The sequence below is a fragment of the Ascochyta rabiei genome, chromosome 14 (genome assembly GCF_004011695.2).
Source record: "Ascochyta rabiei chromosome 14, complete sequence".
NCBI lineage: Eukaryota > Fungi > Ascomycota > Dothideomycetes > Pleosporales > Didymellaceae > Ascochyta > Ascochyta rabiei.
Window position 1 is genome coordinate 298511 of NC_082418.1, and position 13716 is coordinate 312226.

The following is a 13716-nucleotide window of genomic DNA, read 5'->3' on the forward strand; positions in this document are numbered from 1 at the left end:
CTTGCAGCTCTGCGCTGGCACTCGGCATCTCGATCGCTGCCGTGATGCGGTCCACTGACTGACAAGGGGACCCGTCGCAGATCACTGGAGCAAACCATTGGCTCCAGCTCTTCGAGGATGGCCGCCTTCCTTCCACACTGCTGTGAGAACTGGCTGTGCAAGTCAGCCGGTGACTGCGACAGAGCCGCAAACAAAGAAGAAATCGCGCCTGTCCCTCCCATCAGCAGCTGTGCGACTCGCAATCTACCTTGTGAACACCGCCTTTTGACGCGAGCATGGCTTAGCGAGCATGGCGCAGTGCAGCACAACACAATCCTCGAACATCGAGGCCTCGGGCTGCAATCCAGTTGCCGTAGCGCTTGAACGGCATGTTTCGAAAATCACAGCCTTACCACAGCGCGAAGAGCGCGACGACAAGCGCAAGTCCGGCCTACGACGGTGAGCTGCTGCATCTTAGATTCTCGATGCCAACCTTCTGGGTGGAGCACAGCGCGAGCGTCCATTGCGGTTTGGTGCGACCCGGGTGCTATGCAGACGGGCTGCAGCTAGGCCAATAGCTGCCATGCCTCTTCACCGGTCCTCGTGGGGCACCGTGAGATGCGCTCAAGATTGCCAGTCTGAGTCCATCTTCACTCCTCAATCCCAGCCGCGTTGGAAGTGATTGTTCTTGCGCGCCCTCCCTCCACTCGTGCTATACGTCTTTCTCTTTGCTCGGACCATCCCGTCCATCATCGTCTGCCGCCCGTCCAATTTGACCTGTTCCCAGGCATCGCAAGCCCTTCCTACTTGCGGCCTTCTCTGTCGAGGGCCAACAACCCGAAGCTCGAGCGTTGGCGCATCATTTCGCCAGGCAACCTGCGAGCTAGAGGCACAAGGCTTGACGGTCCTCTGATCCTGCTCGGGCGCTCATAGCGTTCCTCTGCGCATCATGTCCACTTTCCCTCCGCAATATCCATACCAGCCCCAGCAAACTTTCTACGACCCATATACACTTGGGATTGCACAGGATGGCTCCCATCGGTCCAAGACGCCCACAGACTCCCTGATCAACCATGCTGGCGCCTCTCCAGGTGGATACTCTCCTGGGCCCCTCATCACCTCGACGCCGCCGTTAAGCCGACATCCCTCACAGCAGCCAGTGCCGTCGCAGGACCAACTACCGGATCAATCGTTTTGGGACCATGGCAGTTTGTCAAACTCCCCGACGTCTGTAAAGACGCCTGATAACGATTCGTTTGAGGTGGAGATGCTCGACTCGGAAATTGGGCGGTTCTACCATCAAGACAATAACATCATGTCGACCCAAACCTCGCACAACACGATCCCAGCTGTCGACTCAAACCTGTTTTTCGCATCTCAGAACTTGTTCAGTGACCAAGGTATGTTCAACATGAATGTTTTAATACGTGTGCTTATAAGCATAGCACTTCAGGAGGCCCTCGCGACTACAATGGCTGCCAACGCTCAGCAGTACCAGCAAAACTTCAACATGCATGCTCAACAGCAACACAACATGATGGCAGCCCAAACCCAAGACACCTTTTTCAACCAGAACTACGCGCCCCAGCCACAGTCACAGCCACAGACTCAACAGCAACACGAGCCATGGAATGGCCAGGGGCCTTCGAGGTTCGCTGTGGTTCCTCGATCCGGGCACGTCATGTTCGATCCTGTCACCGATCCCTCTTTATATACTGAATTTCTGAACGACAATGTGAACTCCTGGACCGCAAACTTTACCGATCCCGACTATCTCGTCTCGCCAAGCGAGCCTATGGTGCCTCCCCAGGAGTACATGTTCGGCTTCACTGCTCAAGAAGCTGCTCATCGACCACAACATCGTATGTCTCAGGGATCTAACGCGCAAAGTCCGGTGGAGCTACGCTTCAACGGGTTTCTCCAATCACCGGCTCAATCGAACTTCGTCAATTACGATGCATCGTCGGCCCTAATCACAGACAACTACGTAACGACGAATCCTTATGACCCATCATCACCGACCACCTCGTCAATTGGGGCGTACTCGCAACCCTTTTACCAGCCCGCCGTGAGCCCACGACACTCAGCACCAAGCCCCGGCAGCTCTAATGGCCACCTTTCGCACCATCACTCAGATTCCGAGATGTTCGACACGATGCCGGCGCAGCATCTGAATACGGCATTTTTCCCTTCTCATTCATCCGCAAGAGGGAGTGCTTCGCCCGCAAGGCCTGTGCCGGAGATGTCATTCGACGCTTCCCCTGAGCCAGAGATGTCGAGACGAGAATCAAAGAGTATGAGCAAATCAGGAGGACGCGCGCTTGGAACTCATTTGGATCCCAATGTTGCCAAATCAGCACACGACATGCGGAAGATAGTAGCGTGTTGGCACTGTGTGCTTCAACGAGACAAGTGTGGTCCTGGAGACACCTGCGAGAGGTGTCTGAAGCGATCTCAACGCCCGAATGCCGATTGTGGGTTAGGGTGCTCGCGCATTAAGCTTGTTGATCTGGCTGCCTCGTTTCTTCCTCACCTTGTTACCCAGATGCACGAAGATTCATTCCTTACGCAGTTTGTGTCTCAGCACATCCAACAATGGGGTAATGTCGAGCTCACGGTCATGATGACTTGCGGTCAGGACAAGATGCCACGGATACCTGTCAAAGTCTATGAATTCGTCCCCAATGGAGACAAACTACTGGTACAACTCCAATACCGGACGGACCCCGGGTCGAACAAGCGAGTCATGTACCGAAAGCAAAGCCCGCCACTAGGAATGGTGCACATCAACCACAACGAAGAGAAGAAGTACGAAAAATACGTCAGCGACATCGTCGATAACCATTTGGATGCGTTCGGTGAGCTTTGCTGGATGGAAGACGATAATGACTTTCAGCAGAAGCTGTTCAGGTTGATGACTAGAGTCAAGCCGAAGAACGACGATGAAGCAAAGCTGTTCCGCGAAGTCTTTCGCCTCATCGTTGTCACCTTTATCATGTCACACACGCTCACGATCGCACCGGAGACCAAATATGCCACCCTCTCGCGCATGCACTCATTCAACGGTCGTAACGAAACCTACACATCGCCACGCATGACCAACCGCCAGCTCAAGTACTTCTTCTCCCGTGTCCAACGATCGATTCAAAACGCTCTCTTGAACAAGCTCCAACAAATCTTCAAATCGTCAAAGGGATGCGATAAGTGGCTAGCAGCGTTCATCACTATCGTAGGCATGTGCATGGCATTGGAGGACCAGCAAAAGACGATACACCTGATCCAAACAACCAAGGCCACCACAGAAGGACTTGACGGACGTGACGCGCAAATTCACGCAGACCATGCCAACCGAAATATTGACACTCAAATGCACTTCATTCAACAGATCTTCCGATGGAAGTACAACCGCAAGCACAACCCACTGCTCAACCCAGATCATGACTGGGAGAAAGAGGCTGGCTTTGGGGATGCGTCGAGTGTCAACTTTGTTCGTCAAGTCGCACAGTTGGTAAAAGAGAACAGTGAGTAAGCTCTATTAGCAGGTGTGTTGGAATACTAACACTCCATAGCCGATTACCTGCAGCATCGACGAGCTGTCAGTGTCTCGTCTGACAACCAGACTAAGTACACATCACGAATTGTTGGCCAGTTTCTACTGTCCTTCTGGATGCCGTAACATCCATTTTGATCTATCCTGTAACCATTTCTTGCATTGCCGTCGAGTCTCACCCAGAAAGCTCAGACGTATCGGCATGATTGTATATCTTCATTGTTCGCTTCTACACCCACGTGCTGCGGCCAATCTCGTGCCGTTCCATACGGCTCCCAGGGCACACCAAAAATACGTTGCATGGCCTACTCTACGGGGCTGACGATTAACGACCGTTCATGATACGGCTCTCTATCTGCACTTTGTTTCTTATCGGTTTACGGTATTTGCTGGTATACCCTAACATACTACCCATTACATCGGCCTCGCTGGTCGCTTTTGGGTTACGTACGCATCTGTTGTCATGATAACATAGCGTACAGTATCAATAATATTTATTTTCTACAGACGTTATACTTGCCATTGCTCTCGACATGATTGTGAGACAGATACGCAGCCGGCGTTTCTGGTCCCGCGCTGACACGTGTACGGCTCAACTGCACGCCTAGACGGTCACTGTGGACCCGCCCACACACCGTAACACATCCCCTAGGCTTCTACCTTGAATGCGCCTAGACTACCAAAGGCTGAGGCTGTTTCGTGTCTGCAGAAACAAGGTATAGCCACTGCCACCACCACATGTGTGACTTCAGGAATTATTGTGTAATTGCTCGTAACAAGCCTGTCACAATGTCGGTACGGACTGGAGTATAGTAATGTAAGAACGTGAAGACCAGAGACTTCTATCGTTAGAACCAATGAGTTCAGTAGAACATGCTTGCATGTTAGCTATAACAGGCTCTCGCATAGTTGGAGAACGAAGCGCGGGGTGTATAAGGTATATCGCCAAATCTTAGGGCTGAGGAGGGTTCAAGAAATCATGCTGAGGTTGCGAAGTGGAATCACACTGACGAGCAAGTTGTTGTGTTGCATTCGAAGTCTTGAACTACGAAGGCATGGCGGTAGAAAAGTCCTTACTGCAAAGCATTTTGACTTGGAATGACGAACACTAGCTGCCAAACCCGCTACGACTGCTCACTACAAGGCTCCAGAGACGCTCATAGCATGCAATCACGTATACTCGGCCTGTTCAAGCAATGCAAGACTTGTCTTTCTTTCTTTGTTCGAGTTGCAAACGTTGTGATTGGGGTGTAGGACAGGAACATAACAGGAGCTTACATATCCGAAGACGACGGCTTGCAGGTAGGTCGTAAAATCACGCCGTAACTGTTATGACCAAAAGGCATCGATTTCTCTGGAAAGGCTGCAGTAGGAAACACGATCGGATTGTGCATTCGAGTTAGCGTGTACACACGACGTCACATGAGGACGCGCGGTAAGGAAACTTTGCGTCAACGCAATACACAACCAGCACGTCATGCACTTTCATCAATCACTCCTCATTAGCCTCGCGATTTTGCATTAAATACTCTCCGACATGAATGCAAGGGTGGCACTGCAACCTTACAGCGTTCCACGACAGCACGCATATCCGTCGTCACAAAATCTGCTGAACCTGGACTGCAGCGCAGACTTGAAGTCGTACAGACGGGACCTCGGCCCCGGCGTCCAAGCAAAATGCTTTGAGAAGACGAGCGATACGATACGAGCGCAGCTGGACGACCATCGAGCCTTTCTGCTGCGGCATCGAAAGAGCGGACAGGCTTCTAGGTTCCCTAGTCCTGTTCCACGTCTTGAGGTCCTCCAGTCGTATACCGTGCCCAGCAACAATGCCGTTCCACCACAGTTGACGGTACCTAACAACAACTATCACACTGCATCCCAGCCCCGACCGCTTCAGATCCTTTCGCAACCGCACGCGCCCCTGCAGACGTCTCCTGCTCGACCCGAGAGCCCTGTGCCTGGGAACATAGGCACATACCCAATAGGCCTTCGACAGGCATTGGAGCGTTGCAATCGGTACGGAGATCGTCATGAAGCAGGACGCGTTCACGAAGTCATCGTACGCATTACCAGAGAGAGAATGCCAACCACACAAGACGTAGTCGGAGTGTACGAGAGTCTACAGGACGCGAACATGAAGGCCGCAAATATCTTCTTGTTCGACGGACACTACGAATCAGGTCTTTATCAGCCCACATACGAAGTTGGGGATATGGGACATCTCAGGTGCGCTGTCGAGACAGATGGCTCCACGGGAGGGTACACGGAAATTTACGTCAAGAGGGCATCTGCCAGGCGGGCTCAGGGACCACGAAGACGATGAGTTCAACATACAGATACGCGCGTTACAACTCTCTTCTTCGGTACCAACCTCGAACCAGATCTGCCGCCAGTACTGCAATATTTGGGTTCGCCGGGCCTAGGCCGTCTTCCTTTGCTGCTGGCCGCTTCTCAGGCCAACACCAAGCACAAAGGCGAGCCTCAGGAAGAAGGGACCGACGGTCGACGCCATGGTCACCCAATCAGAAGGTCTCCAAGTACCAGGAGATAAGATGTCTCTTGTACCCATCTCTGCCCAGACCGAGTATATGTGCCCAGCATCGCACAGTGCCATTCCGAAAAGAAGCACTTTCCAGAGCCGCACCTCGTGCGTTACTCTCAACGCGACAGCTTGGTTGAATGCGAACGACAAGTACGTTGCGGCGAGCTGATCGTATATAATCTGCGATTTGGGACTCCATGCGGCTGTAGCGGGCATGTACTGGTGATACACATCCGGCATGGACCAGAGATACCTGGCACCGTTCAGCGCCATTGCAGGCTCGATCCAGAGGTGCCAGAGGCGGTAAACGAGCGGAACGTTCGGAGGGGTCATTCTGCTGACGCTTAATCGGTCCGATGCTCGCGAAGATGCAGTGAGTTGCGTGAAGATGCGTGGATGATTGGCGGCAACCACAAGCCACCTTGTCTGCAATGTATTAGTAGGATGAAGAGGTCGGAGCTGACATAGATGATTGAGTTGTGACCGTGACGCGTGGCCAGAAGGGCAAAGGGGCGTGTGGAACTGCCCATGCAAGGGGCGCCCAAGATGTTATCAGCACTATCTTTCGGTAATACATTCAGGACCACCAGTTCATAATGGAGGATAACAGTCTTGAAGAAGGCGACTGTAGAAGGTTTACTGTACCACAGTCTGGGGTAATGTCAAGAACCGGTATACATTTCAGAACGCGCTATTTCTCTGACCGATGGAGTTGCTCGTCCTCATCTTGGGCGGAATACCTTCTGTACCACGATGCGCACGACCATTGGTGGGAACGCAATCTGGGTGTTCGACGGCAGGCAGCAAACCTGCTTATTCGGGAAGTCATGGCACGGCACCAGATGGAAAGTGTTCCCGCCCAATCATTCATTCACACATGCTTAGGGTGGTGCTCGCGGGTTTGCGTTGGCTGCAACCAAGTTATTATTCCGGGTCTGCAGTGTCAACCAACCAAACTTGGATCCTAGAATTCGAACCCCCAAATTTGACCACACACAGTACTCACGTAGGTAGTCAGAGTATTGTTCAACATCCTTGAAGTCTACGCTCTCACACGGCGAGAGGTGTAGGTTCGAATTTAGCCGTACGCTCTGCCCACAGACGTTGATGTCACGTCATGGCAAACAGCTGGCCTCGGAGAATTGTGCCGCAAGAACGGCTGCACGTTGCCTCGAAAAGGCCCCCAACTGGGATCGGAACAGCTCCTGAACCATCATGACACTTTCCACGGGCATTCATGGTTTGGCAGAACTGTACGCACCGAGTAGGCAATGTATTCGAAGTTCAGGGTCCACCATGGACATTTCGAACCTCTTCGGAAACCTTCCGAGGACATCTATCGCTCAGCAAAGCAGACGTGCACGAGTGGAGACAAGAAGGGTCGTTATGCTGAAGCCTCCATGCGAAGACCGGGGTCTACGAGACAGAGTTTTTTCTCTGCTTGCACATCAGCATCGACATTCCTGCAGAACATCGGATTGTCAGAGAATGCCATCGCGATGGCCCACCAGGAGGGTTTAGCCAAGCTGGGCACAGCGCTGGTTTCCCCACGTGCGAGAGCTTCGAGGTGCCCTGGCGAAGAACGGACGCACTCGGCGACCACGGTAGGCTTCAGAGTCCGGCGCAGCGTGAGCAGGGCTTCCAGTGCCAGTGCAACGGCCTGACAGGTGATTGGCTCGGGAGTTGAGTAGCACGTTCAGGTGGTGCCTCTTCTGAGCTGTCACTTCTAAGCTCAACACTGCCAGACACAGCAGCTTACTTGGTTGCACGTAGAGGGTTCTGCTAGAGTGACTTCCAATTGCCTATCTCGTAGAGCGGACATTGTTTGCGTGGGAGTCAGTTGGCCGTGCCATGTGACGTCAGAGCCTCGCGGGGTGCTCCAATGTTTTCTTGCGCACGTCTGAAGCTTGACGGGATCCTCGTTTTGTTGGAGCCCGCCCCCTGCCTGCAAGCGCTCGCATTCGCTCAGCAAAACCAAGGAACTCCTCTCCCGCCCGCTAAGCGCATGCCTCATTCGTTTGTGACTACTTAAGTGTTCGGTCATGCCCTTCCGCGCGCTCATTGCCTCCCACGTACGTGCCGGGCGAAGGTTGCAGGGCTGACCCAATCCACAGACTTCAGGTTTATCGAATCTGCGGCTCTAGCTTGCTTAACTACCTGTACCCTCGACGCCACCTTTTGCGACATCACCTCGAGCTCCTAGCGAGCCGCAACTGTCTATACACGCGCTTTTCCCTCTACCCAGCCTCGGTATCTCTAGACCATCACCATACAAACAACCCCGCGAGAGAGGCTGCCGCGCCCACCTCCCGCCCACCATGACGACCTTCGTGGTATCATTGTAAGCCCGGTCCACCACACCACACCCCTTGCGTGCAGCACGCATACTGACAGCAAAGATTTCTGCCCTACACCGTAGACTTTCACGAGTCAAAGTCGGCGGCACCGAGCCCAAAGCCTGCTCAGGCTGCCCCTCCAAAGGCCATCGACATTGGGAAACAGCCTTCGAAGATCAGTCTTCAACATGTGCAGCCGCCGAGTGTCCTTAAGCGGGCGCCGCCCTCGCACATCAACCTGCCCAAGACGCCTCTAGCTATGCTGGAGCAGGACGACTTCTTCACCCCCGCGCAGCCGAGCGCAGCGACCCACTTCCCCAAGCCACAAGACCCTCGAAGTCTGGTACGTAGCGACGCCCACATCCCAGAGTGGGGTGGCAGTGGCCTCTTCTTCAACCAGCCACAGTCGAGAGCCGACCCGGCACCGCCAGACACAATACTCGAGTATGCAAAGGCGCAGGAGCGAGCGCAGATTCTGAAAGAGCGCCAGAAGGGCCCGCAGGCTGGGGTAAAGCCTGCAGACCCTCGCTGGGCTACCGACTACACCGTCGTGCCTGCCGTGCAGGGCAACGGGGGTTTGTCCAATGCTGTTCGCGCTGCTGTCGACAACAAGTGCCTGAAGGACGTGCTCGCAGTCGGTCTGATTGGTTTCCCCACAGACAGCATCAACGAGGAGAAGAAGACTGAGATCTACGAGAAGCTGGAGGAAGAACACGAGGCGCTCACCGTCTATGTCAGCGACAAGGATTTCGATGGTCACTACGCACACTTCTGCAAGACCATCTTGTGGCCAGTCTTCCACTACGTCATTCCTGACCACCCCAAGAGCAAGGCCTTCCTTGACCACTCCTGGGTGTTTTATGTAAAGGTCAATCAGGCTTTTGCCGACAAGGTCGTCAAGAACTACAAGCGCGGCGACATCATCTGGGTGCACGACTACCACCTCTGCCTCGTGCCTCAGATGATCCGTCAGAAGTTGCCAGACGCCCAGATTGGCTTCTTCCTCCACACCGCTTTCCCATCATCCGAGGTTTTCCGTTGTCTGGCTGCACGAAAGGAATTACTCGATGGCATGCTGGGTTCCAACCTGGTCGCCTTCCAGACCCCAGAGTACGCACACCACTTCCTCCAGACCTGCAGCCGCATTCTCTCCGTCGAAGCTACCGAGGAAGGAGTTCAGCTCGATACCCGCTTCGTCAATGTCTGGTCAACGCCCATTGGCATTGACCCCAGAGCACTTGCTCTTGCACGCGAAGAGCCCGAGGTGCTTCAGTGGATACAGACGATGCAGAAGCGATACGAGGGCAAAAAGGTCATCGTCGCGCGTGACAAGCTCGACAATATCCGCGGAGTACGACAGAAGCTTCTGTCGTATGAGCTGTTTCTCAACAAGAACCCACAGTGGAAGGACAAGGTTGTTATGATCCAGGTCGCCACTTCAACAACAGAAGATCCTGAGTTGGCCGCAACGGTCTCCGAGATCGTCACACGAATCGATGCAGTCCACTCTACCCTCACTCACAACCCGCTTGTCTTCCTCAGGCAGGACATTGCTTTCTCGCAGTACCTTGCTCTGCTCTCTATCGCTGATGCGCTTGCGATCACATCTCTCCGCGAGGGCATGAACCTTACATGTCACGAGTTCGTCATCTGCCAGGATGGCCGAGCCAGTGCGAAGAAGCACGCACCTGTCATTCTCAGCGAGTTCACTGGCAGTGCCTCGATCTTTGACGGTGCTGAGCTAGCTGTCAACCCTTGGGATTATGGCGGCATCGCTGAAGCGTTCAAGAAAGCTTTGGAAATGAGCGAAGATGAGAAGGAGAGGCGTTACTCGAAGCTGCGCAACCAGGTCATGCACCACACCGGCGACTACTGGGTCAGCAACCTCAGCGAATACCTCGCCAAGGTCCACGAGGAGCAGTACCGCCGTGACACTATGTCCATTCCTCGGCTTTCTTCCAGCAAGCTCTCCAGTGCGTACGAGCAGACTTCAAGACGCCTCTTCCTCCTCGACTACGAGGGTACGCTCGCTTCGTATGGCTCGGTCAATAGCACTGTTCTTACCAACACGGAGCGCGTAATTGACGTTCTCCGCGAGTTGTCCGCCGACAAGAAGAACGCCGTTTACGTAATGAGCGGCCGCACAGTTCGGGAGACTGAGCTTCTGTTCGACCGTCTCCCCAACCTTGGCATCATAGCTGAGAACGGTTGCTTCCTTCGTGAGCCCAACTCGGACGAGTGGATCCAGTTCCCCAACGAAGAAAAGACAATCATGTGGAAAGACTCGGTCAAGCCCATCCTCCAGTACTACCTTGAGCGTGTGGAAGGTAGCCGTGTCGAAGAGCGCCACTGCTCGATTCTCTTCCGCTACGACAAGGCCAGCGACCCTGACGCATCTACCCGCCACGCCGGTGACTGCGCCAATCACATCAACGATGCCTGCGAGCAGCAGCGCGTCAAGGCCATCCCTTCACGCGACTATGTCACCATCGAGCCGGTCGACTTTGATAAGTCCACTGCTGCTCAGCATATCTTCAATAAGTACGAGGAGTCCACGCGACCTGACTTCCTCTTCGTTGCTGGCAACGATCGTGACGACGAGGTTGTGTTCAAGTGGGCCAAGAAGCTGAAAGAGGAGTGGGTTGTACCCAATGTGCAGACTGTCACTGTCGGAGACAGGAATTCGGTAGCGTTGTCCACGCTGCCCAACGGCACCACTGGTAAGTCACCTTCCATCACGTTTACATGGAACTCTTCTGACACACCCAAAGGCCTCCTCGGCGTCATGAACAAGCTCGCCAAGCTCCAGTCGTAGACTGAGATGGGGCAGGCCGTTGCTGTCCTGGATCTGGCACATGCGGACATGTCACCCCAGTGTGCCTTGACACCCGCTACTCGTCGAGATTTGATTTTGTTATGACTTTACGAACATCACCTGGATTAGAATGGCATAGACAGCGCAGCATGTTAGGCAGAGTTGGAAGGAACGAGTACAGGTAACGATGTGTTGATGACGACCTCGGTCGATTCCAGCGTCCCAGCGTGCATGGAGAGGAGTTGAAGTTGGGTTTCTCATATCCTAGTTCAATACCACGGAATTGTCTCATTGACCATCATCGTTAATGATAACATGTCTTGTCGACCTGCACTAGGTCCATGCCGCACGTTCATGTATCGACTTTACTTTTCGCCCGAGGGTTGCATGCTCCGGGAGTTCAGTCACATCAAATAAGTTGAATTCAGGCATTCTCGTGCGGGGAAAGTGTGGAGCTCAACGTGCGTCTTCGCCATGGCGCACGTGTGCATAATGAGCACGCGAGCCACATGGTCGCGCACAGAGGCCCATCGCCAACCAAAAAAATCTGGAAACGTCACAAAGACGGCAGATATGGATGATCTGGAAAGGCAAAAAGAATAAGCCCGACGTGGGGCTCGAACCCACAACCTTGAGATTAAGAGTCTCACGCGCTACCGATTGTGCCAGCCGGGCTGCTGTTGATGGAGTGATGAGCAACGGCAACGTATATGTTGTGCTGAACGATGTGATACACTGTGCCTTAGCAATCGTTCGTTCGCTCTCGCGCTGCAGCTGGCAGATCAAGTGAAGGGTTTCTGGTATGGTGGGTTGGCGGCCGAGGTCGGCAACGGCAAAGTTGGACTAGATGGCTTTCATCTGCCACGCCTCCAATCGCTCATGCGGTCTGGGTGCGTGGGTAAGGCGAGCGTTGAGCAGGAGATACAAAATGGAAACTCTCATCCCCTACGTGTCAACTCGAAGAATCAAAGAGCAAATGTACACTAGATCGACAACGGCGGCTGTTGGGCAACGGTGGCAGACAGTTCCCAGCGCGTCCAAGCTCCGATCACAAGCCGAGGTCCGTCACTATCAACACCCTTGAAGCACCCACATGCACACCTCCATCGACACCTCGTGCGCGTTCTCCACGCCCTCAGGCGTACGCGCACCATGGCCTCACCCTCACCCACGCGCTTTACCTATCCCTTCGCCACCTCGCCGGACATAATCCGCTCGCACCAGAAAGACGCCTACTTCTCCGGCGTGCTTCTCGACCAGCTTTCCACGCTGCTGCGCAAGATCTACGGCGCCCGGTTCGCGCACACATACCTATCCGAGACGCGCGTTGTCGGCGAGCTGCTCTACCTCGGCCTCACGACTGCGATTGGGAATCGGACGCTGGGCGAAGAGTACTGCGACATCGTGCAAGTGGAGAACGAGAGTGGCAGGTTGCCGGCCCTGGGCAGACGGGCGGGATACATCCTGAGCTGTATACTGGGGCCGTACCTGCTGGGCAAGGTGCTGCCGAAGCTGAGGAGGAGACTGAGGGCGAAGCTCGAGGCGAATCTGAGGAGGTATGGACGCCTGCACGCGAAAGCGCAGCAGGAGAGTGGGAAGGCGAGCAGGCCGCTGGGGATGAGGATGCAGAGCTACATGCTCGAGAACCTGGACACCATCACCAGCCCGTCACCCGTATATGCGCTGAGTCTGGCGACCTTCTACTTCTCGGGGAGCTACTACCATCTATCGAAGCGGATATGGGGCCTGCGGTACATCTTCACCCGGCAGGTGCAAGAGACCGACGCACGCGTCGGGTACGAAGTCCTCGGCGTACTGCTCGTGCTGCAGATGGCAGTGCAGGGCTACCTACACCTGCACAGCACTATGACGAGCGCGGACAGCAGCACCGCCCTGCCCGTGGGGACCTCCGCTGTCGTCGGCGGCGGCGCCGAAATCTCCCTCGACCCAAACGCATACAGCGCCAACAACGCGCTGCTCTTTGACGCCTCGACCCCGCCTCTGGCTACCTCGTCAGACCTGCACAAATGGACACACACCCCTGCGAACGGCAAGCCAAAGTACGTGCTCGACGATGCAGAGACCATGGCCTGGATAGGAGGCGGGAACAGGAAGTGCACGTTATGCTTGGAGGAGATGAAGGATCCCAGCGTCACGACGTGTGGGCACGTCTTCTGCTGGACCTGCATTAGTGACTGGGCGAAGGAGAAGCCGGAGTGTCCGCTGTGCAGGCAGAGCTGCTTGGTGCAGCATGTCCTGCCGCTGAGAGGATGAGGCGTTGAACGAGTCATGAGCGTACGGCGAGAATATAGGAGATACCCCAGTGTTGATGATGGCGTAATCGAGCCATGGTTCGTCGTCCGAAACTTTCTTGGTGATTTTGCTCGAATACTTACAGGATCACTGAGCGAATAAGAAATGGTACTATGAAACTACGGGTCGTGTCAAACATAGTAGGAGTGATCAATATACAGAAACACTTGTAGAGATT

General features: G+C 54.3%; 5 protein-coding genes and 1 non-coding gene across 6 annotated transcripts, besides 1 other annotated feature; 4 read left to right on the plus strand and 2 right to left on the minus strand.

Moving 5' to 3' along the window:
* Window positions 1-928: 928 nt before the first annotated feature.
* On the plus strand, window positions 929-3655 carry EKO05_0008047 (uncharacterized protein; the record flags this gene model as incomplete). Its single annotated transcript, XM_038941191.1, has 3 exons — window positions 929-1379; window positions 1425-3500; window positions 3549-3655. The coding sequence occupies 3 exons, from the start codon at window positions 929-931 to the stop codon at window positions 3653-3655; spliced, it is 2634 nt and encodes an 877-aa protein (XP_038796517.1).
* Window positions 1561-1599: a tandem repeat.
* Window positions 3656-5066: 1411 nt separating the features above from the next.
* Window positions 5067-5855, plus strand: EKO05_0008048 (uncharacterized protein; the record flags this gene model as incomplete). Its single annotated transcript, XM_038946435.1, has 1 exon — window positions 5067-5855. One exon carries the CDS (start codon window positions 5067-5069, stop codon window positions 5853-5855), a length of 789 nt encoding a protein of 262 aa, XP_038796518.1.
* Window positions 5856-5951: 96 nt separating this feature from the next.
* EKO05_0008049 (uncharacterized protein) lies at window positions 5952-6407 on the minus strand (the record flags this gene model as incomplete). The annotated part of the gene is made up of 1 exon (XM_038946436.1): window positions 5952-6407. One exon carries the CDS (start codon window positions 6405-6407, stop codon window positions 5952-5954), a length of 456 nt encoding a protein of 151 aa, XP_038796519.1.
* A 1985-nt stretch (window positions 6408-8392) lies between these two features.
* EKO05_0008050 (Trehalose-6-P synthase/phosphatase complex subunit) lies at window positions 8393-11225 on the plus strand (the record flags this gene model as incomplete). The annotated part of the gene is made up of 3 exons (XM_038941250.1): window positions 8393-8415; window positions 8474-11130; window positions 11182-11225. 3 exons carry the CDS (start codon window positions 8393-8395, stop codon window positions 11223-11225), a joined length of 2724 nt encoding a protein of 907 aa, XP_038796520.1.
* Window positions 11226-11827: 602 nt separating this feature from the next.
* EKO05_14t1 lies at window positions 11828-11900 on the minus strand. The gene has a single exon. It is a non-coding gene; the product is annotated as a tRNA-Lys (tRNA).
* Window positions 11901-12377: 477 nt separating this feature from the next.
* On the plus strand, window positions 12378-13499 carry EKO05_0008051 (peroxisome biogenesis factor 10; the record flags this gene model as incomplete). Its single annotated transcript, XM_038946437.1, has 1 exon — window positions 12378-13499. One exon carries the CDS (start codon window positions 12378-12380, stop codon window positions 13497-13499), a length of 1122 nt encoding a protein of 373 aa, XP_038796521.1.
* Between the last annotated feature and the right edge of the window lie 217 nt (window positions 13500-13716).